At 40.4% G+C, this 21,843-nt stretch overlaps 1 protein-coding gene across 4 annotated transcripts in view; it reads left to right on the forward strand.

Moving 5' to 3' along the window:
- ntrk3b (neurotrophic tyrosine kinase, receptor, type 3b) overlaps positions 1-21,843 on the forward strand; it is a 204,861-nt gene that overhangs the window by 69,690 nt on the left and 113,328 nt on the right. For all 4 annotated transcript variants that reach the window (XM_069173510.1, XM_069173511.1, XM_069173512.1 and 1 more), the window contains exon 4: positions 15,400-15,468. In XM_069173510.1, the coding sequence (XP_069029611.1) occupies positions 15,400-15,468 (69 nt within the window). The remainder of the gene's footprint in view (positions 1-15,399; positions 15,469-21,843) is intronic.

Consider the following 21,843-nt stretch of genomic DNA (forward strand, 5'->3'; position numbering starts at 1 on the left):
ATCAGATTGTTAAAATACTTGAAGGCGCTAAAGCGTACTCATCTGACACCGTTGGTCACTGTTTTCTTACCTGTCTTGCTCTCGCATGTTATATGCAGTTAACAAGCTGTTTGGACATCTTGAAGGCAGTGTGCTTTAAACAAGACACATATACACTGTGTGGCCGAACCACCCCCTTCTAAAAAAAAACATGCAGGAAACTTCATGTGAAGAGTAATTTATCGTATTTATCTTATGGCTGTCTGTCTCTTTCAGGCAACAATCCGCGTTTTGTCTCCAAGAGCTGCTCTGACAAATTTAATTAAATAACTGTGCATCACAGTTGGTCTGCTGGTTTCCACAGTAACCAATACACAGCAGTATCTGTGTATTTAGAGACGCACACTGAGAGGCTAAGCTACTCTACAGCCATAGAAGGAAGGCTTTCCTTTGGAATTAATGAAAGCGTCTCCATTACAACAAAGTGCTGGCAGTGTGCTATGTTGCCAGCGTGTTACACTGCTGCGGCACTGGCATTACATTCCTGATAGATGCACAAGCCTCAGCGCTCGATGCAGGCATTCATCTTCTTCCAGCGCTTTAAAATAACCAGAGATAAAGTTGTGGTTAGTGTATTGTAAACAAATCATAAAATGAAGTGCAATCCTCACAGGCTTTGACGTCCAACGTACAAAAGTTAACATATTTTTCAACATGACAGATTCCAGAAAAGTGGATGATTTGTAACCTGCTGGCTGGTATTACTGTATGGGCACAGACAGATTGGTGGACATGTTGAATATGCTCCCTTCTATAGAAGCTTCTGGATACAGCAGTGATGGAAATTGAGTACATTTACTTCAGTAGTTTACCTGAGGTGCTTGTATTATGCTACTTTAGGCTTCTACTCCACTATATTATTGATAGGGAAATATTGTATTTACTACACAGCACTGATTCAACACCTACAGTTATTTGTTAGTTTGCTCATTCAGATTTTACATATAAAACACATGATCAGCATACAAACAGATGCATTGCTTTAGATAACTCAACAATTTATAAAGTGAACATCTGATCCAGTAAAATGCTAGCAATCAGCGACGATGATTGAGTATGATCATAAATAAAAGTGTAACAATGTAGGGGACCATTTATTTGCATTTTTACTTTAAGTACATTAGGACATTTTCTTAATAATGTTTCCGACAGTCTGCTTTGTTCTTCACTGAATTACCTCAACTAGTTGATAAATCATGAGGAAATTCAGTACATATTTTCATGGCCTCCAGACGATGAGTCCTCAAGGGTTTCCACCCGGTTAGTAGCATCTCTTCTGCTGAACAAGTTTGTGTTCATTGTGAGAGTTAGGTGATGTTTTAACGCATTAGTTCAGGTCCGATCTAACACAAAAGTCACACAAAAACGCAAACAAATGAACCGACCGAGGCAGTGGTCAGCCAGCAACACCTGTGCTCTATGAGGTAAAATATGCTGTTTTTGTCAAAGGAGTCTGGTGGCTTTGTTTCCCTGTCAGGAAGGACCGTGTGACGGCCGGGTAAAATCGTGTTCTGAGAACAGCACCTGCAGTGCTAACACATAGTACTCCTTCCAACAGGTCTTAGAACCGTGAACAAGTTCCTCTGGTGCGAAAGCACCTACTGATGTCCCCCTCAGGATCAGGTGAAATAATTTTGGTACTCCCGTGACTTTTCATCAGGTCAAACTTTAAATTTTGCTTCTGAGCAAATATCAACAAAGCCAGTTATATCCTGAAGAGGTTGAGTTTTATTTGTAATTACCAAGTGTGGGCACGCTAAAGTAAGGCTGTTACATTGGTAAACATATAGCCAGCACATGAGTATGTCAGCATTTAGTTCTGACTCTCAGTCTTGGTACCTGTAACATAGTATTTTACACTTTTAACATCTTGACATACTTCTGCTGCTGTATTTTGAATGGCATCAACCTGTTCTGAATCACATTTGACAAACTATATATTGGTTGAAATTACAAAACATCCCATGTTTTTAAGATACCAACACAGCAATAACAGGTGCTCATGTTGAGATAAGAGTGACTACACAGCAAAACTGGAGTTTCTTCCCTTGTGCTGATCACTATTTTCACTGTTAAGAGTCCAACTAACAAAATGCTTTCAGGCTTTCCGTCTTTTTTAGTAAAAAAAAGGGGGAGAATTATAAGGGATTAATGTCCTACTGCATGATAGAAGCTTCCAGACCAATGCCAGTAACCCCTGATGGCAAAAGTAAACAAAATTAGATTTTCACAAACCTTTCCTTGTGGGGAAGTGTGTTAAGACCTCAAGGTCTGCAGTAAAAAGTGGGATTTTGATAATAGTTCACCCTACAACTGCTGACAGTGACACAGGATCCCCCTGCTCCACATCTAGACAATTACAACTTTGATAGCACAAGCTTTCAGCGCTCTAAAGAGTTGTGTCCATTTTCTTGTGGCTCCCATGGCTATTGTCTGGGTTATTGGTGGGGAGAAACAATCATTGTGGCAAACACAGACTCTAGCTGAGCTTGTGGCTCAGTAGAAGTGTTTTAATTAACAGAAGCAACGTTTAATCCAGTCCCGAGGCCTGAGGACAGAGGAAGAGAAAATGGGCACACAGCTGCAGCCCGGCGTTGCACTCCGGCTGCAGTGGTTTTGGACGCAGGTCCACCTTGCAGGAACGCCTTAATCACTTCACTGAAACGTCTGGATTATGACTGAAACTCACTCAGCCACAAATTTATGGAGTCCTGCTTTGGGGAAAGGGCGCCAAGTCATACTTAGTGTCGTCCCCTCGACTACCTCCATGTCTTTATTTTCTGCACAGACATTATTGGAAGTCAACTCAGAGTCTTGACGTCCGTTATTACCCGTGTCTGAACAACGTGGGAGATTATTTTCCCATTACAGATGCTGATGTTTTACTATGTAGCTAACAAATACAAATATGCAATTTGCTGCATTTACTACAGTCGTGTTCCATTGAATGACTTGCTTGCCGGAAAAGCACTCTTAGAGACGAGGCCAGAAGAGAGGCTGAAAATGTTTCCCGCAGTCGTCTGAAGAGAAATACTCCCGGGTGTCTTTTATTGGTGTTTTAATCAACTCGAACATTTTATCGATTTCAGCAAGAGGCATTTCATAAAGCAGCTGGCCAGAACAGGTTGGCAGTGTGTACCTTCAGCTGAACAAGCAGCAAACTTTTCTCCATGGGAACCCTGAGCTCCCGTGATTCACCGTCAGAAAACTGCTACGTCTGTCTCTCCGTTTCTCTGCTCTGTCCCTCTCCTGGTACGGACCTGTTCTTGCGTCGCATCTTTGGCCGAGGCTAACTGCATATTTCATCTCCAAAATGAACAATCAGAATCATGTGATCAGAGTACACCTGTGGCAGCGCTGTCAGCCCGTCGGCGGTTCTGTGTCGGCTTGTCTCATTAGATTGATGACAGCTTTCATTACATTACTCAGTCTATAGTAACATCTCCATTCCTATCTGGAGAAATAATCAAAAACCATGGCTTAAAGGCTTCACTCTCTCATGGCTTGGAACGTTGACTCACATCTCCCCCATGCAATCAGCAGCTTAGACGGATGACTGTGCACAATATTGTTTTACTTTAATTACAGTGACAAAATGAAACCTCAAATGATATTGCAGGCATATATTGCAGATACTAATGTCTTTGCCATAATTGTGCCAAGCAGACTTAATGGCTTGGTGTCACGCCTTTCTCCCTCGTTACATCATCTGCTTTTTCATTCACCTTCTTACCCTTTCCTATCAGCAAAAGCCGAAATAGCACCCCAAAAAAAAGCTGTTTAGTGATGAGTATCAGCCAAACAATGGCAGTATGCACAGACTAATTTGTTGGTGTTATTGGGCTGATAGCAGGATTCATAAAAAGCTAGAGAAAAGGCAGGATTAAGCCCTTATTAAAAGTAATCATTCCTCGTTATTTGCAGCTGTTGCTGGAATAAAAGTAAGAGATACAACAGGCTGTTATTAATGTTGAGTCACCGGAACACCTTTGTTTACAGAATAGTTATTGAGCTGAAGATAAACTCCTCTATTCTCACATATTGAATCGTTCAGGTAGCAATTTTTCTCTGAAAGATTGTTGTTTTGTTTTTTTGTTTTTTATGAAAGAGCTCATGCACATTAAGATGGGAGGGTACTGTTTTATTGTTAGTAAGGCTACACGGTGGAGCTCGGGGGATGCGAGGTAGTCGGTCATTTCAGACGGAAACGTATCAAAACATTGGCATGTGCACACGGGATGGACCCTGCTGACCGGCGGTTCATTTATTGTTTCTCGAATCAGGTCTATACAACAGACGGTCCTTACTGTTGTAAGCAAACAGATCTGATTTGGGGTGTCCAGACATCACCGGCCTATCTCCATGGGTTGCTGCGATAACTACGTACGTGGCAGCAGACAGTTTATTTCAGATTCTGTCTGTGGAGCGTTGTTTTTGTAAAATCGACACTTCCTGATAGCTCCGCCAGCGGTAGCGTAGATGCTGCTCAATTGTGTCCAGCTGTGTGACGCTTGAAAACCGATCTGATCCACCAGAGCATCCGGACTGATCTGTACCTATACGATTCGAATCACACTTCAAGCCACCTCTAAATGTAGTTTGGATCCTGATTGAAAAATAAAATCGAATTGAATGTGTTTTTTTTTGCTGTCCAGTCTTTCAAAAATCAATCTGCATATGACAAAAATCCCACACAAAGCAGATTGGGACATCATTTCTCATTATCATTTTAATTTCTTTAGCTAATGCAAAACTCGATCATACTTGGTGTTTTCTACTTGCATTTTGCCAAGGTTGGCGTGCTGATTAAAATGGTAAACATCATCTGCTAATCATTAGCATTGTCACTGTTAGCCAAGGATCCATGCACTCGACGTGAAACTCGACGTATGCCATACACACAGAGGCGTCTCCAACCACCAGCTTACAAGCTACCGGTTGAGTATGTGTGCGTTGTGTATAAATGTGTTACTGTTCACGTGAAGGAAGCTTCTTTGTTGGAGCTCAGCTATGTGAATAAATGTTACAGTGTCCGAGAGCCTCTGATTTTGTCAAAGTAATTGTCAGAGCAAAAAACAGTTGGAGACCCCTGAGAGGAGAGAACGAGGGAGGACTGGAGAGAAATTACAGGTAGAACAGAAGTGAGTTGTGAGATCAGTCACATCAAGCAAACAGTTTGAAAGTCAAATTTATGTAAATTACACATAAACCCCCTTTTTTATTTTGATTTTATTCCTTCCATCAATATTCCACTGACTTTTCTGCTCCACTTCGCTCTAGACTACCTACATCTATCTAAGAAACTGCCCAGGATAAACAATAGCACACACACACACACACACACACACACACACACACACACACACAAGCTGCTGTTGCGTACTTTTGACATACAGCTGGACTTATTAGAACTGCTGCGAGCTATGTACCTTGTTCAGGTATTAGTTTCAGTTTGATGTAATTTAAACGGGCTGGATGTGGAGGAGGAATAAACAGGTTTAAAAGCAGATGAGAGGAAGTGTGCTGTGCGATTAGTGCGACACATGCACACATATACCACAACCAGAGGATTTTTCCGAGATTAAAGAATCGACTATTTTTATCCCTCTTCCCCAGAGCCAACCTTACCTATGTTTGATGCAGATTTGGGGGGGTGAATAATATTCTCGATTATAATGAAGTGGTGGCTGTTTGAAGTCTCTCCCTGGCTGTTTTGATGAAATGAATTCCATATGGTACCTCCAACACAATTTATGGAGCTCACTCCCTCGCTTTGTGTTTCCAATGATTGAACTGCCTTAGGTGGGAGATTTTAAGCACATTCATTCTCCTTCCTTTATCGGTAATACTATACAAGTGCTGTCTCACTGAAGCACATTCGTCACAACGTTATGAGATGTATTCATCCTTCTCCATGAATGATTGAACGGTGTCTTCATGTTTGGATAGGTGGGAGGCCAGTCGGAAATGTTTTGATAGGACATGATGTTTAATACAGATGATAAATATCAACCCCTACACTGTGCCTCCCAAATTTATGAAATTAAGCAGACCTAAAGACGACAGTGGTAACTGACGAACTATGACCAGTGAGTGTTTTCCACCTGAGAGTTTTTCCCACCAAAAATCTTCGGTCCACAGTGTCGGCTCTTTGCGGTTGACACTACATGTACTGCGTGCAGGAAGGAATATCTGAAGAGACAGACTTGATTTGCTTTGCGCAAATTATTCCATTTTTAATTATGTCCCACATTTTTTAGCATTAATAAATTAATAATTACATCATTGATTTTGGGACATTTGGGTAATTACTGTAAACAAATGAGTCAATCACCGCGAAGCATATTAAACTGCAATTTACAATTAAGTGTTGAGCCATCCGGATTTGTTCAAAGCATTAAAGACTATTGTTAATATGGCGCAAATCAGCAAAAGTAAAAAGTGAATATTTGATCGTTTTCTGTAAAAAAAAACAAAAAAACATGATTTGAGGAAACTGGAGGAGGTGACTGAGACCAGAGGCTTCCTATTATAACATTGCACTGTTCACAGTGCAATGTTATACCACTGCTGCATACCCATGTTTGAAAATGCCACACTTAGTTTTTCGTACATCTAAGAAATTCAGCTATATAATCACTCTTGATCACTGGATCAAACAATTTTAACAGTATGCTGAGAACCACAGCAGCTGGTTTCACTGCCTAAACCAGGACTTTTGTGTCGCTTCGTGGCAGCTGAACAATCTGTGCTTCAAGTCCTGGTGGCATGACCCATGTTTGAGAATCATCAATAAGTGTTTTGTACACTGTACAGCAGAGCAGCCCCCATCTTCTTTGTTTTGGCGCACAGTATTTGCCAAGCTCATACTTATTCTCCTTATTAAATGCTGTAAAATTCTACCAGTAATGACTACAAAGTGTAAATTTTGTGCAGCTAAAAAGTACATAATATGAGTTTTGTACACATAAAATAAACATGTATTTTTGGCCCACGGCCCTCCATCCAGATTGATTTATGGCCCTTTATGGGAAAGAATTTGGACACCTTTGCTGTACTCATCCCAGTTTTTCATAGAATTACATTCATATAAGATTATTCTAGAGTTTACTGTTGAATGCCTGATGACAAGTTTCAGTGCAAATTCAGAAAGTTTAACATACTTCCTCCATTTTGTGTTCATGTCTTGAATTTACATTGCATGAATTTTATTTTCTGAAACTTGACCATACCTTTGTGATCTTGTGACCTTTGCTTCAGGGAGGTGAACATTTATTTTGCAGACATTATACACTAGTTAGATGTGGTTGAAAATGCTCTTTGAAGTACTGCAGCTGTCAAAGAATATGTGTGGTAGCGAGAGCTCATCCTCATATAACATCATATAAACCTCAAGAGTCACATGTACAATATGAACCCGTATGAGAATATATATGTAGGTTTAGTCCTCGAACTGTGTGCGCCAGTAAAAAGAAAAAAAAAAATCTCAGAGGAAGCCCTGAAAATAGAACTCGTGGGCATAAAAAAAGAGTTACTAGGCATGGACGGGGATGTTTGGAGGAAGAGGCATCAAGGTGTTCTAAGAAGATTAGATGAGGTATATTTCACGATTTGCAAGTCACGGTTTGAACTTGGAGGAATGTTCCTACTCAGAATGGCAATAATTGATAAAAAAAAAAAAAAAAAAAACAAGTAATAATAATTTGAGAGTAATTTACTTTCAAAGAAAAACGACATACTTTATTTTTCTTTACACAACGTAATTCATAACTATGTATCAAAGTGGCTTTTCCTGCTCAAAATTAGCTCGTTTCTGTCTGCCCGCACTAAAAACTTTACCTGAGTTGAATTCTCTGGCTCCTCCCACCGGTGATGTAATAAAGTCTGTCTGATGTCTGTTGAGTGAGTTGATCTCCCCGACTGAAGTAGTCTAAGAAGTAGGCTATCTCTGCTGCTAGTGACGTTATCATTAGCCTGATAAGCACCAAAATACAACAAAGCACATTAATACGATTTATTTCTCAGCTCTGGCAGTAAAGACAACACATGGGCTCTCCGATAGCTCTGAGGCTGAACTTTAACTCTGTTGTATTCAGAGCTTAACAAGATATTTAAAGCTGATGAACGTTCGCCACGATAAACAGCGGGGCTCCAGCCTTGCACTTTATTCCCCCACAGCCTCTTGTAGTAGGTCTTCTAGCTCTGCTACAATCCAGACATCCACACAGTGACTCAAAGGGGCGTGAATGTGCTCATAGTAATGGCCCGTTTCTCTCGCAGCTTCTCGTGGCTACTTAGCGGTATCCTCCCCTCCGCTCCCCTCTCGCTGTTGCATTTTTTTTAAAAATGTGCAGTCAGAGGGAGGCTTGTAGAAGATTTGGAGGGTGTACTTACCCTTTAAATGTAAATTAAGTTCCGGTGAGATCTGAGTCTGAGGTCACAGCGCCCCAGACAGCATGAAGGTGAACTGCAGCCCCATTCGGACATCACAAGTGGAGGTGGGAATAAATTATTCACTGTGTTCAGCGGTAATTCAGCTCATCGTTCCAGGCGGTATTCTAACCATCATTAAATACCCTGACATAATATGATCTGTAATAGACATAGACATAATGTAGGACTAGCTGAACGAGACGGCTAAATGCCCAGTGAGGGGGTGTGGTAGAGGTTAAGGTGAGGCGAAGATACCACGTGAGAAAAACATATTGATATCCCTGAGTGTGACTCACATTAGATAATATCATTATCTCCAATTTCCAGCACGAATAAACAACCATAAATCGTCTGCGTAGAAATCAAAGATCGCAAACAGGAAGTGCTGATACCTAATTCCACATATTTTTAATGAACCCAATTTTCCCGAACGTAAACAAATACAGGCTAAAAAAAATGCTGACACTTCAAAGAGAACCAGCTTTAACTGTCTGATGGTTTGATGATTTGTATTGTCATATATAGGCATTCAGTACATGTAAGAATCAATCTTTATCAGTGACTGTCTGCCATTGCGGCGGAGCTCTATGAAATCACTGCCTCTCTCACAGGCCAACATGTTGCTTTCAGCTTGCTTCCATGGCATCGGATTGGTACATAAACTTTCAGAACAGAGTCAGGTTTCTTACTGAGCTGTTTAAGAAGAAAAAACAGCTTTTCCTGCTGAAAAAAAAAAATACAATTCAGCTACAATTACTGGACAATAAACCATTGACCAGCACAAAACACATTTAAATCACGCCACCTCCCCCCGAGAGACAAATCCAGTCCGAGTGGAGCTTAAGAGAGCTGAGATATATGATGGCCGGTCCAGTCTGGTGGAACATGCATATCAACATATATTCAGTGCTCTATCACAGTGTGCATTCAGGCAGGTTGCATGCAGTATATTTAAGCTGTAGAGGGGCATGGACCGGTGGACCATGAGATGCATAGTTACACTGAGTGCGCTGAAAGGCATGAAATAAGTTCTGAGCATTATCAGGCGGAGACACGCCGACGGCTGGAGCGCCGTAGACTCATGCACTCCATATTAGTGGCTTAACTAGTATTTTGCTCTGTGGAGCCGGCTCTTTATTGGTGACCTTCCAGCTATAGGCAGGTGTTTGGGGTTGTGGCAAGTTCAGCCCCGGCAAATGAGCGGAGCTATTTATTTCGGGAATACCTTTGCTGATAAGCAGGAGTGGCTTTGAAGTTTTAGGCAGTGGATCAACATAATAAGTACAGAATAATGCCGAAGCTGAATGCGAGCGTTTTCAGGTAAATGGGGTGTTTTTGTGGGTATTTGGATGAACTAAAGCGTGAAAAGAGACCTGCAGGATGCATCTGTCAGGTTTGTATTGTATGTATTATATGTAACACTGTAACTACCTTTTCCTGTTTCCTTTTTGAAACAAGAGATGGCCTTCATATTTATGATGCGCCATTATTTCATAACCTGTACATGAGAATCATCCCTTTGCTGAAATGCCAGCTTTTTCAGCCCTGAAGTAAAACAACTCTCTTTTAAGATTGACAACCATGATATTTTAAAACTAGGCATATTTTGAAAGGTGTTTTTTCACAGCTTACGGTCATCAACGTTACTCATAAGACAAAAAGCTGTGAGACATTCGGAGGCGAAGACAATCTCTTTAAAAGTAACAAAAGCAGTTAAAAGGAAACAATTAGTCGACGTGTCTGCAGCATATATTAGCAGCTCCTCGGCGTGACAGATGACGACTAGATTTCACCGCGTCGGCGCTGCTGATCCGCTGCGACATCTCGCTCAGTGGCTGTCTGGTTCCTCTCCTCGTGGTCCTGAATGTCAATTCGCAGCGCTCCCCCACACTCAGACAGTAGCTACCAGTAATGCTGCTCTAATTAGCCAACCCTCTCGAGTAGCCAAGCCCTCCCAGTGGCATCCGTGCCAAACAGAATTATTAAAGAAGGAAGGAGGAGGAGTTGCACCTCCTCTGCAGTGGAGCAAAACAGCCAGATTCAGTTTAGCATTCGATTCGTCGCCCTCTGGGCTGGGGGAGCCAACGCTGTCATCAATATTAACACCTAGATGCATCCGTTGCTGTAATGCTTCTTTTTCCCCCCCCCAACCTAATGAAAATTTCATGTGAAGCACCTAATTATCATTCCTTATTCAAATGAGCGCTGTCTGAGGAGGGGAGATGACTTGTGGCTCAATGACTGAAGAGCTGTTGTGTGGATGTTGATACTCTGTCTGTTTTGCAGTTTGGTCTGTGTGTGTGTATACAGTATATACATGTGTGTGTTGGTTTGAAGTACACAGTATATCCTTCCAGCCCTGAAAACAAAGCTACCGAGTTTATAAATAGATTAATTTTCTACATCGCTAATTTTTTGATTTAATACTCCCCCCGCCCTCCCCACAGCAGCACTTGGCCTTCCTCACCTCCTGTCTTTTGGCATTCCGTCGGCTTTGATGGCTTATTTGCTGATTTGTTTATATATTTATTAATTCATTTACCCCCCCCCACAATCCAATTCTAGCTGACATTTCTTGTCGAGATGCGAAGGATGACCTTTGAAAAGAGAACACTTCCTACCAGAGATGTGAAAGAAGTCTCACTCTGCGTTCAGAAAACACTCCTCCTCTTCCTCCTCTCTCGTCTTTACTAACCTGTATGCAAGAACAACTTAAACATACAAACAATACTTAATTGAAAGTCCCATGTGTATTACTACTTGTACTGTGAGTTTGCTTTTACAAATGTAATCTATTAGCTACACCGTGGCTGTATTCATTGCACTGAACTAAGTACACTGCCATTCCTCAAGCGTTTTAGTGTCTCAATCGAAGATATGTGTGAATAATATAATCGTATTTATATCATATTACTATTATTAAAAGTAATACTATTAAAACAGTAGTTCAGAAAATGTAGGTAAAGATGTTTTATTATAATTTTTGCTGAGGGTCCATGCAGCCGGCCGCTGGTTAGCTTAGCTTAGCATAAAGAGTGGGAACAGGGGGAAACAGCTAGCCTGGCTCTTTCCACACAAGATTCACCTGTCACCCACACTAATATTAAGTTATTAGTATGTATGTTTTGTCTGGTTTGTTAAATATGTTTAAAAAAAATAAATAAAAAAAAGAAAAACAAGGAGTAAAAGTGACAGGTTGCATTTTTATGGACAGACTGTGCTAAACTAAGATAATTGGCTGCTCATGTTAGTTTACAATGCAGACATGGAAGTTGTATCAATTTCCCAAAATGTCAAACTTGTGCATTAAACTTTAAGAGGGACATAGGTGACATGACTTCATCGGCATTTTTCTTGTTGTAATGTTGATTTTCAGGTCTGTTATAGACTCTAGCTGGCTAAACAAACCAGTCATATGCTAACTTTACTCAGTAAAGGGGTCACAGAATTTCCTCATAAACTAAAATTGCCATACATTTTGTTTGTTTTTGCAAAACTCGTACATATTGTATGATACATGTGTGGTTTTGAAGAACATAAATATATTCCCATTTCTTTTTTAGTTATTTTAAATGCATTTGTTTGCATATGCTGCTCCTTGGGCTCGGTTTGGTCCTGAAAGTAGCTCCCGATGAAGTCTTTCATGTTTTTAATGTCTTTAATGTTTCCTTGACGTCTCTTCTAAGCGTGTCTTTCTGTAGTTAACTCGGATGAAGACTTTTCTAACTTAGGGTGAACTGCTCAAGTGTAATCATTTTGATTGTTAGATGTTAATTCAGCTACAAACCCATCTCCTGTGGTCTGACGTGTCTATTTGAAGTCTGACATCTTCTGGGGTCTAACGTATGTATAGTTGGAGATCTTTGGTCTAACGTATGTATAGTTGGAGATCTTTGGTCTAACGTATGTATAGTTGGAGATCTTTGGTCTAACGTATGTATAGTTGGAGATCTTTGGTCTAACGTATGTATATTTGGAGATCTTTGGTCTAACGTATGTATATTTGGAGATCTTTGGTCTAACGTATGTATAGTTGGAGATCTTTGGTCTAACGTATGTATATTTGGAGATCTTTGTTCTAACGTATGTATAGTTGGAGATCTTTGGTCTAACGTATGTATAGCTGGAGATCTTTGGTCTAACGTATGTATAGTTGGAGATCTTTGGTCTAACGTATGTATATTTGGAGATCTTTGGTCTAACGTATGTATATTTGGAAATCTGTGGTCTAACGTGTGTCTATTTTGGGGAGTGTGATTTGACGCAAGTGTTGAGTGGCCCTGCTCTGCATCACCTAATGAGCTGTGTTTTGCTCGCCCACCTTTTGACTCCTCTCCCCGTCTCACTCTCTTTCCCTGTAATGTATTTTTCCAGTGTATAATACTATCCCTTTGGGACCGCAGGTTTTCTTTGGGAGGGGAAATTTCATGCAGCATCTTTACATATTCTCACACATATCGCCTGGATTCAGAGCAGCCAGTGCATTCACACCAGCACGCATTTCAGGCTGATGATGTTTAACCAATGTGTGTGTGTGTGTGTGTGTGTGTGTGTGTGTGTGTGTGTGTGTGTGTGTGCATGTGCATGTTCAAGCAGGTGCACCTCTGTGGGGCTGTTATGCACCTGCAAATATGTGTGTTTGCATGTGCATGTGTGATATAGCAAGAAATAAAACAGACCTGCAACATCCTTAGCTCCCAGTTGCTATGGCGACACGTCTGGTTACAGGAGTATCTAATAGGTCTTCCATACAAATGAACCTACTACAGAATAAATTCACTTTCTCACAGACACACACACACACACACACACACACACACACACACACACACACACACACACACACACACACACACACACACACACACACACACACACACACAGTGATACTGAATTCAGTGAATAATGCACATAAATAGAAAATGTTAAAACTAGATACTATAATTGGATTTTTAGTTCTGATTTATATTACTATACAATGTAACATACTTCAATTTATATATGATGATTACAATTTCCTCATCCCTTATACCACAATTTATTGAAATGTTGATCCTTGTATTATTTTGAATTTTAATAGCACATTTGCTTGGGACATTTTTTTGTATTGCTGTGTTGTGTTTGTTTTTCAAATATCCTGGTGCTTCCATTTAAACACAGTACATGTGTTGTATCCTGCATCATTTCTTTAGTGTGGCTGGAGAGATGAGTCCTGACTGCCCTCATAGATGTTGTCGGCTCTGATTGTGAGTTCAAATGAACAATAACGCACAAAGTGGGTGAGCCATTGTGTGAGTGTTGAGGTGAAGCCACGGCCGTCTGCATCAAATACAACAAATAATCAGATAGAACGTGGCCTCTTTCATTTTTTCCTTCATAATGTAATGGAGTACTTTGCTGCTATTCGGACTGGAAATAGGGTTTGATGTTGCACAGTGCTCAATGCCAAACTGCTGTGTTAATGCTCTCACAGAGATGTTGTTTTATTTGATAAATGTATACACAGATGCCTGATGTTCATATTTAAACTGATTCCCGGTTTTGGTCAAATCACTTGTGCGTCTGTGGCTATTTGCTATTGAATTTAGCGGTTTCCTGAGCTGGAGGGGTTCCTTAAGTCAATTGAATTATTTGACTTGAAAGCGGTCAACTTTCTTTTATTGAGTTGGCTGAGCCCTGAAGCTCCACACAGCCAGGCCTATTCCCTTTCCTTTGTCAATAGTACTTTGCCTTATTTTCAGCCATTAACACCGGCCTTTGCATCAAGTTTGCCATTAGCTTGTTTTGTTTTATTTGACTAAGATTTAGTTTAGTAGCTTCATTTGCAGAAATAACAGAAGCTATTTAGACACCTTCACTATTTGTAACCTTCATTTTTTTAATGCTCAATTGATAAACCTGTTATTTATCCCTTTACTCTTCTGTCAATAAGTAATTACAACTTGAAAACATGCTTTTAGATATTTTTGCCAATTTATTGGAAATAAAAAAACCTGAAATATCTTATTTACAAAAGTATTCCGACATTTTGTTGCGTCTCGGGTGCATCCTCTGCTTAAATAATCCTACAAATGTAGCTAGAATTTGACTGGTATCAACCTGTGGAAAACTGATTAAACACTGAATATATGACAGCACAGATGCTCTGGTCTGAGGAGACCAAAAAAATGACCTCTTTGGGCAGAAATCCCAAGGTTGGAAAAATGAATGCAGCTCCAGTGTGAAGTGACCTGAGACTTCACAGCTATGCACAATAACAGGGTGGCTTCGGGACAAGTCTCTGACTGTCCTTAAGTTGCCTTGTTAAAGCCCAGACTTAAACCCCACAGAACATCTGTGAAGAGGCCTGAAGATAACAGTTCACAGAAGCTTCCCATCCAATGTGACAGAGATTGAGAGGATCTGTCAGTAGGTATGGGATAAACTGTCCAAATCCAGGTGTGTAAAGCCTGTAAGGACTTATCCAAGTAGACCCAAAGCTGTAACAAATTTAATTAAAGGCCTGAGTACTTTTGTAAATGAGAAATTTCAGTTTTTGAATTTTGAGAAATATACAAACAAATTCTAAAAACATATTAAACCTTGTACGGAAATGCCATTTTTTTTTTTTTTCCATTAAAAGTTAAATACATAATAATACAGAGTGCAAAAAGTGAAGGGACCTGAAAAGTTTCTCAAGAAGGAGTATATCACAAGAAAACCCAGAGATAGAAAATATAATTTCAGCCCAAAGGAGGAGAAAGAAAATGTCAAAGTGACCTCACAGAAAGGTTTGCTAATGGTTTCCTGAAACTAGGGGACATCAGCACCAGAAGTGAGGAAATGGCACAAAAGCAGACATGACATGACATCAAGCCACAGACCTAAAATAATTCACCTAAAATAATCCAATTTAACATCCCCTTTGTTTCTCTCTTTCCTCTGCAGAAACTTGTCGAAGAATCCTCTCACCACTCTGTCATGGCAGCTCTTCCAGCACCTCCAACTCTCCGAGCTGTAAGTCCCGTCTGATCTGTCTTGCTGCCTTTTGTTTGTATTTTATTACAGCACTTTATCATCGCTCCCTGCGCACTATCAGCCTCAAAACAAATTATCTTCACCAGATGCCATTATAATTCCTGTCTTTGTTGTACAAAACCTCTAATTTGTCTACGTACATGTTAGAGACCGAACCTATAGGCACTGTGATCTTATGAGTCATTTGTTGACTTAATTAACGTGCACAAAGGAAATGTAATGGTCTGGTAGGAGGAGGGAGTCTGACCCTATTTTCTTGTTTGTTATGAATATTTTAGCGATCATTGTGTATATAAAATGAGTTTGCTCTTTCACCACCGGGGAGAACATTGCAATGCCGACCCGCTTGTAATTTACACATCATTACGCCTGTCAGCGCTGTCCATCATATGAACCTTCGCTGCGCTCCAAGCGCTGCTGCTGCTCGTACGCGCCTCCTGGCATATAAAGCTGAGGTATAGCAGGATGCGATACCAGACTATTTCAAGCAGGCCTCCTTATTGTGCTATTTTCAGAGGTAGAAGCGGGGCAGGTCCTCGGAGAGCACGGCACAATGCTGATCTGGGGTAGACCTGCTGCCGTTCACCACGCAGCAGAGCAGAGGGAAAGCCCTGCTCACATTCACGCTGTCATTTTACACTTTGGACACTTATCTTAAAACTTCTCTGTTGCACTCGCAGGACCCACGGACACTAAATTTCAGTTCAAACACTAAAGAAACGCTTTTATTCATTCTGTGTAGGAAGCAGCTCGCACCAGACCCCATACCAGAGCTGCACAAGTGTCATCTCACTGCGGGCCCTCATCAGAGGCAGATGGGCCTCTGAATCCCTCTTTGTGCCTGTTATTGGGTTGTGAATTCACTGCAATGTAGAAGTTCTGTACTTTTTGTTGTCCCACCAGCTGTCCAGTTCTGCTTCGACTGTGGCATTTGGCTTCTCTCATTACTGCTGAGTGAGTGTCTGAGCTGTGCAACCCATAGTTCCATATCTACAATCATATATTTATTAAAAAATGGTAGAAGGATTCAATTTCTTAAATTCACAATATCACGAATCTGTATCATAGTGTCAAATTTAGCTTTCCAATCTCAATGCCCTAAAACATCTAATCTGAGGTCCCACGTGAACAGCTTTTTCTGTATTTCTGTTTTTCTCTGCCAAACAACACCAACACTATCCTAATGAAATAGATTTATTTGAGTGTTTAACTTTGATTGTGTTATTTAAGTGTATATTTATGTTCTAAAGCAGGGGTCTTCAACATTTTTCAGGCCAAGGACCCCCAAACTGATAGAGAGATGGAGCAGGGACCCCCTACTATATATATTGTATAAAATTGTGTAAATGTTATATTAAACTGGCAGAGTGTAGGAGGATTGGAGGGACAGGTCCAGGCTAGTCTCGCGCTGTGAGTGAACCGGTGCCCAGCTTGAGAGAGCTCCTGTGTGTCGCTGAATGTGTGCATTTCTGTCTGAAAGATAACATCTTCTGCCTCCATTTATCCATTCTCTACAATATGTTGGATTCATGTTAATGTGTATTTAAAGACATTTAAATTTGTGGAAAAAGAAAAATTGTCTAATCAACCAAAAATTCCACAGACCCACTGCAGTACCTTGTTGAAGACCTCTGTTCTAAAGAAATCTTCAAGAACCCAAGACCAAGTTCTCAGCAGCTTCAAGTAAACACAACAGTATGCAGAATAGCTGTTCACAGAAGGTCACAGATTGTAAAACTATTGGTTTATTGTATATAATCTGCAGGAATGATGCTGGAGTCAGTCAGCACGCAGTGACTATAACTACTTTATATACTGTGCTGTAGTTTAATTTGTATTAATGTGTCCAATATAAGCTTTTAAAACACATTTTATATGAAAAATATTCATCTGCAAAGCAACTAATAACCAGAGCTGCCAAATTCATAATTAGATAATATTATTGCAATTTGAAAAAAAAACAAGTAATTATGTATTTAAAGATTAGGCAAAGCAAATAAAAAGTGAAAAAAAACCTCAAAAACTAAAACAAAATGATAGAAAACTAGTACCTCAAAACTGTTTTTAACATTTACAGTGCAGCTCTAATTTCAGCTCTGCACAGGGAAGACTAGATCAGGGCCTTTTTGTTTATTTAGACACTAAAACGATTTGTGTAAGTCAAGAGTTAAAGTCCTTCTCCTCTCAAAAATCTGTCTCTCCTCTTGTTCCTTCAGTTGAGTGGAGTTGAGGCCTCTGGCATTAAACTCTGCACATACTGTACATCATTGTGTGCAGTGAAGCTAATTCATCTGCTGAAGGGGGAAAGTTTCTCTGTGCTCAATGAAAACCTGATTTTAAGGGGCAGACCTATGGCCAGGATCTGTGACATCATAAATAGCTTGGAAACCAATATATTCACAAGTGTGATATGAAAACCTCCAGTGCACAAACACTGAGAGTGGACTTCACAATGAAGTAGGAGATGTTTTGTGTCCAAAAGTTTAACTTTAAAAATGAAATATTGAGGAAGAAGGAGTAGATATAATTTTAAGGATTTTTTTTTTTACAGGATTTTTTGGGACAAACCACAAATTATTACTCAGTAATACTAAAGTAGGATTTACATCCTAAAGCATGTCTGAGGGGGGAACTTTAAATGACCTGAATTTACAGTCTAAATCATGTGCAACAAACTAAAATAGCCAGCTCCGATCCTTCTTCATCCAAATCACCGTTACGGCTCACAGGGCATGATTTGCTGTGATGTGCAATCCTATTTCTTCTTAAGCAACCATTTGAGATGTGTACAAATGGTATCTTTGTTGTCCTACATGAAAAGCAGGGCCAGGGTGATGCCTGTGCTTCCTGCTGAATGCTGATGAGGAGTGAGGGTTTATGTCTATTCCATTTGGTGTGTTTGGTTAAGAAGTGTCAGCCGGAGTGGCGTGGCGGCACAGACATAGGCCGGGGCGTTATGCAAGAAGGAAGCCATGTGGAATCAAGCCTCGCTAAGTGGAAATGAGTCACTCTATCATGGGCAGAGTCGGTGACGTGGTCCTGACAACATTACTCTCTTCACCGTGTCTACGTGCTTAGCCAAAACGATATTAGCTCAGAAAGTGCCAATCATTCAATCACGCCAAATGAAGCATGATCAGCGGGCAGCTATTGCCTTTAATTATGAGAATAATACACAAAGCGGTATCAGTGATAAGTGCCCACCCGTGCTGCTCAACCACACCGATATTATGTAAATAGAAGAAGATCAAACCAGCTGAAATAATTTCCGTTTCATGTGATGAAAGGAGATCATGGCCTTTTGCCATGTCGGTGTCGTTAAACCGTGTTATCTCAGTCACTCTAGGCTCTGTTATTGTAATTGTATTTCAGTGTTTTAACAATGAAAGAGAAGCAATTTCAAAGCTGTAACACAACAGTGACAGTGACCTGCGTTGCATATGAAATGTACACGTTAAATAAAAGCTAGAATTACACTGTGGGTCCTTTACAAGCTTTAAAATAACAATGTCCTCATTTATTAATTCATTGTATGTTATGTTTCTCTAGTTGCTCGCACAGGTTTTAGTGACAAGGGTAAAAAAAAAAAAAACAAGAGGAGAAAATGGTGTGTCCACTGTGGCACATAAAAATTAAAATTTATAAAAAAAAAAAAAAAAGAGGTAGTCAATATGGATCAAACATGAAGAAGGTGATAAAAGTGATAAAAGTACCGACGCCTGACTGAAATCTCTGTTAAACAGCACAGCCTCATCAAAGCAGCTCTGATTTGCAGAGTTTGGAATAACACGCTACTTTCCTGCTTTCAACTGCTCCTTTACACATAATTAATTGGTTGTAAAACATGTTTGACGCAATAAACAGAGTTTTGTAACATATAAAGAGTTGTTAATTCATCTACTTCAACGTGAAGACAGGACTCTTTTGTTCAACTCAAACAGCCTCCGACTCTGCTTTCAGGTGAAGCTTTCTGTGGTTCGGAAGACTCAAATCCTGCATCTTATTCACCGATGATAAGCCTGCATGATGAGGCAACATTTAAAAGTGAAGGGGGGGAAATTAGTTGCAATCAGTCAGTGTACTTCAGCTCTGTTTTTTCCTTATCTGGCGCCCCTTATCACACCCAGTAAAGTGTAACTCCAAAACAGTTGCTTTGTTTTGCAGGTTGGTTGCACAGATATTTCACACTCCCTGCAATATCTTAATATCAGTAACAGTGGCAATACTATCTGGGAAATCTCAATAATCTCAAGTCTTTTGTGGCTCGTGCGAAAGGCTCCAACATCACATTGAAGCAGCACAATAGGCATCTGCTGTGTGCTGCCTCTGGGTGAGACACAGATAATCGGCTCTGCCTCTTTGTCTGCGTGCCCTTTAGCCGGAGGGCCGCGGCTACAGCAGTGTGGTGCACAGCCCGGCCAATCGCAAGCCAGAGGAAGGCAGCAGGGCGAAGGGGGCGGCTAAATGCTAAATAAGCCGCCGCAGCTTCCAGGGTGATGTTATTGGAGATTATTTGCAGCAGAGTTAGCGGCAGGCACCCATGCTGCCAGTCCTCGAGGAAGCTCATTCTGTCTGGCCCATGAAAAAATAAAAAAAAAAACAGGAAAATATTCTTCTTCTTTAGCAACTGACGCGATGTGCCGGAGGCAGTGTGCATCCCCAATCCTTTTATTCTGTTAGCGCCTCTTTAATCCCGGCTCTCTGGAAAGCAGCGACCGACGCAAAGTCAAACATTTACGCCTCTCACTGCAAAATGGATTTTTCTTTAAATGTGTGTGAAATATGAATGGATCAAACCTGTAATCTTCTGATATGACTGCCAGTGGATTAGCTGAATTAAACGTTACATTTCCAAGAGCTGCATGACAGGTAAATTAGTATAGTTTAACCTTCACTTTATTAAGGCCCAGCTGCACTCAGGGCAGACTCTTAGCGAAATGCATGACATTTACATGGACACTTTAAAAACACCAAAATGTGGTAAAAAAAAAAGACTGGACTGACCTTAAAGGTCCCATAATTTATAAATCCAAACTTCTGTTTTGATAAAGCAGGTCTAAGTGCTATTTGAAAACTGTGAAAGTATCAACACATTCAGTCCACAGAAAAATGCACACAGCTTGTAGGAAGAAACTGTGCCATTTAAATTTGTGATGTCACAAACTCCCGCCTATATCATATGTCCACCCTCAGAACATCCTACCATCCAACCTTTTATTTGGAAGACAAAACTAAGTGGTCACTTTGTCAAAGGAAGGTTGTAGTTGGCCTGTGTGTGTGACTCAGAAAAGAGTCAGCCAATCAGAAGAGAGGGTCACTGATATCAGATTAGTTTCGACTTTATTAATCCCACGGTGGGAAAATGTTGTCGTCACAGCTGCATGTACACAGTATGGACAAATTTACAAATACATATGAAATAAACAAAATAAGATAGACAAAACATTATTATTTTAGAAAAAAAATAGACTATATACACAAAAATAAATAAAATAAAATAAAATAAAATAAAATAAAATAAAATAAAATAAAATAAAATAAAATAAAATAAAATAAAATAAAATAAAATAAAATAAAATAAAATAAAATAAAATAAAGATAAATAAATACAGCTTGGACGATGAATGCGAAGTGACAGGCGCTGTGGAATGAAATGACCAGTGCAACATTATTTTATTGTGGTGTTGAAAAGTCTGACTGTTGTCAGAACAAACGACCTGCGGTAGCGCTCCTTCCTGCACTGAGGGTGCAGCAGTCTGGCACTGAAGGAAGCTGCTTAAAGCTCCTACAGTCTCATGGAGGGGGTGAGAGGTGTTGATCATGATTGATGTCAGCTTGGCTAACATCCTCCTCTCAACCACCTCCTCTATGGAGTCCAGGGGACAGTCCAGGACAGAGCTGGCCCTCTTGACCAGCTTGTTTATTTTCCTCCTGCCCCTCTCTGTACCTGCTCAGCCCCAGCAGACCGCTGCATAAAAGATGGCCGACACCACCACAGAGTCATAAAATGTCCTCAGCAGAGTCCTGCAGACTCTGAAGGACCTCGGTCTTCTCAGCAGATGGAGTCGACTCTGGCCGTTCTTGAAGAGGACACTCGTGTTGTCCGACGGGTCCAGTTTATTGTTGAGGTGAACACCTGGGAATTTATAAGTGTTCACAATGGGCCTGAAAGACGCAGACACAAAACAGCCGGTTCCTGGTAGAGCTCCAAGAAATGTAAAAGTATATAGAGATGGTTTTTGGTACTTAAAACCACAAAAATGTCAACACTGCAAATACAACCCCAGTAAAGTGATGATAGGGACCTTTAATGAAGTCACCATCTTCAACTCAAACTGCTCTGTAGAATCTATT

Source organism: Embiotoca jacksoni, unplaced genomic scaffold (genome assembly GCF_022577435.1).
Source record: "Embiotoca jacksoni isolate LCO1_2020_lvr unplaced genomic scaffold, fEmbJac1.0.p SCAF_6, whole genome shotgun sequence".
NCBI classification, from domain to species: Eukaryota; Metazoa; Chordata; class Actinopteri; family Embiotocidae; genus Embiotoca; species Embiotoca jacksoni.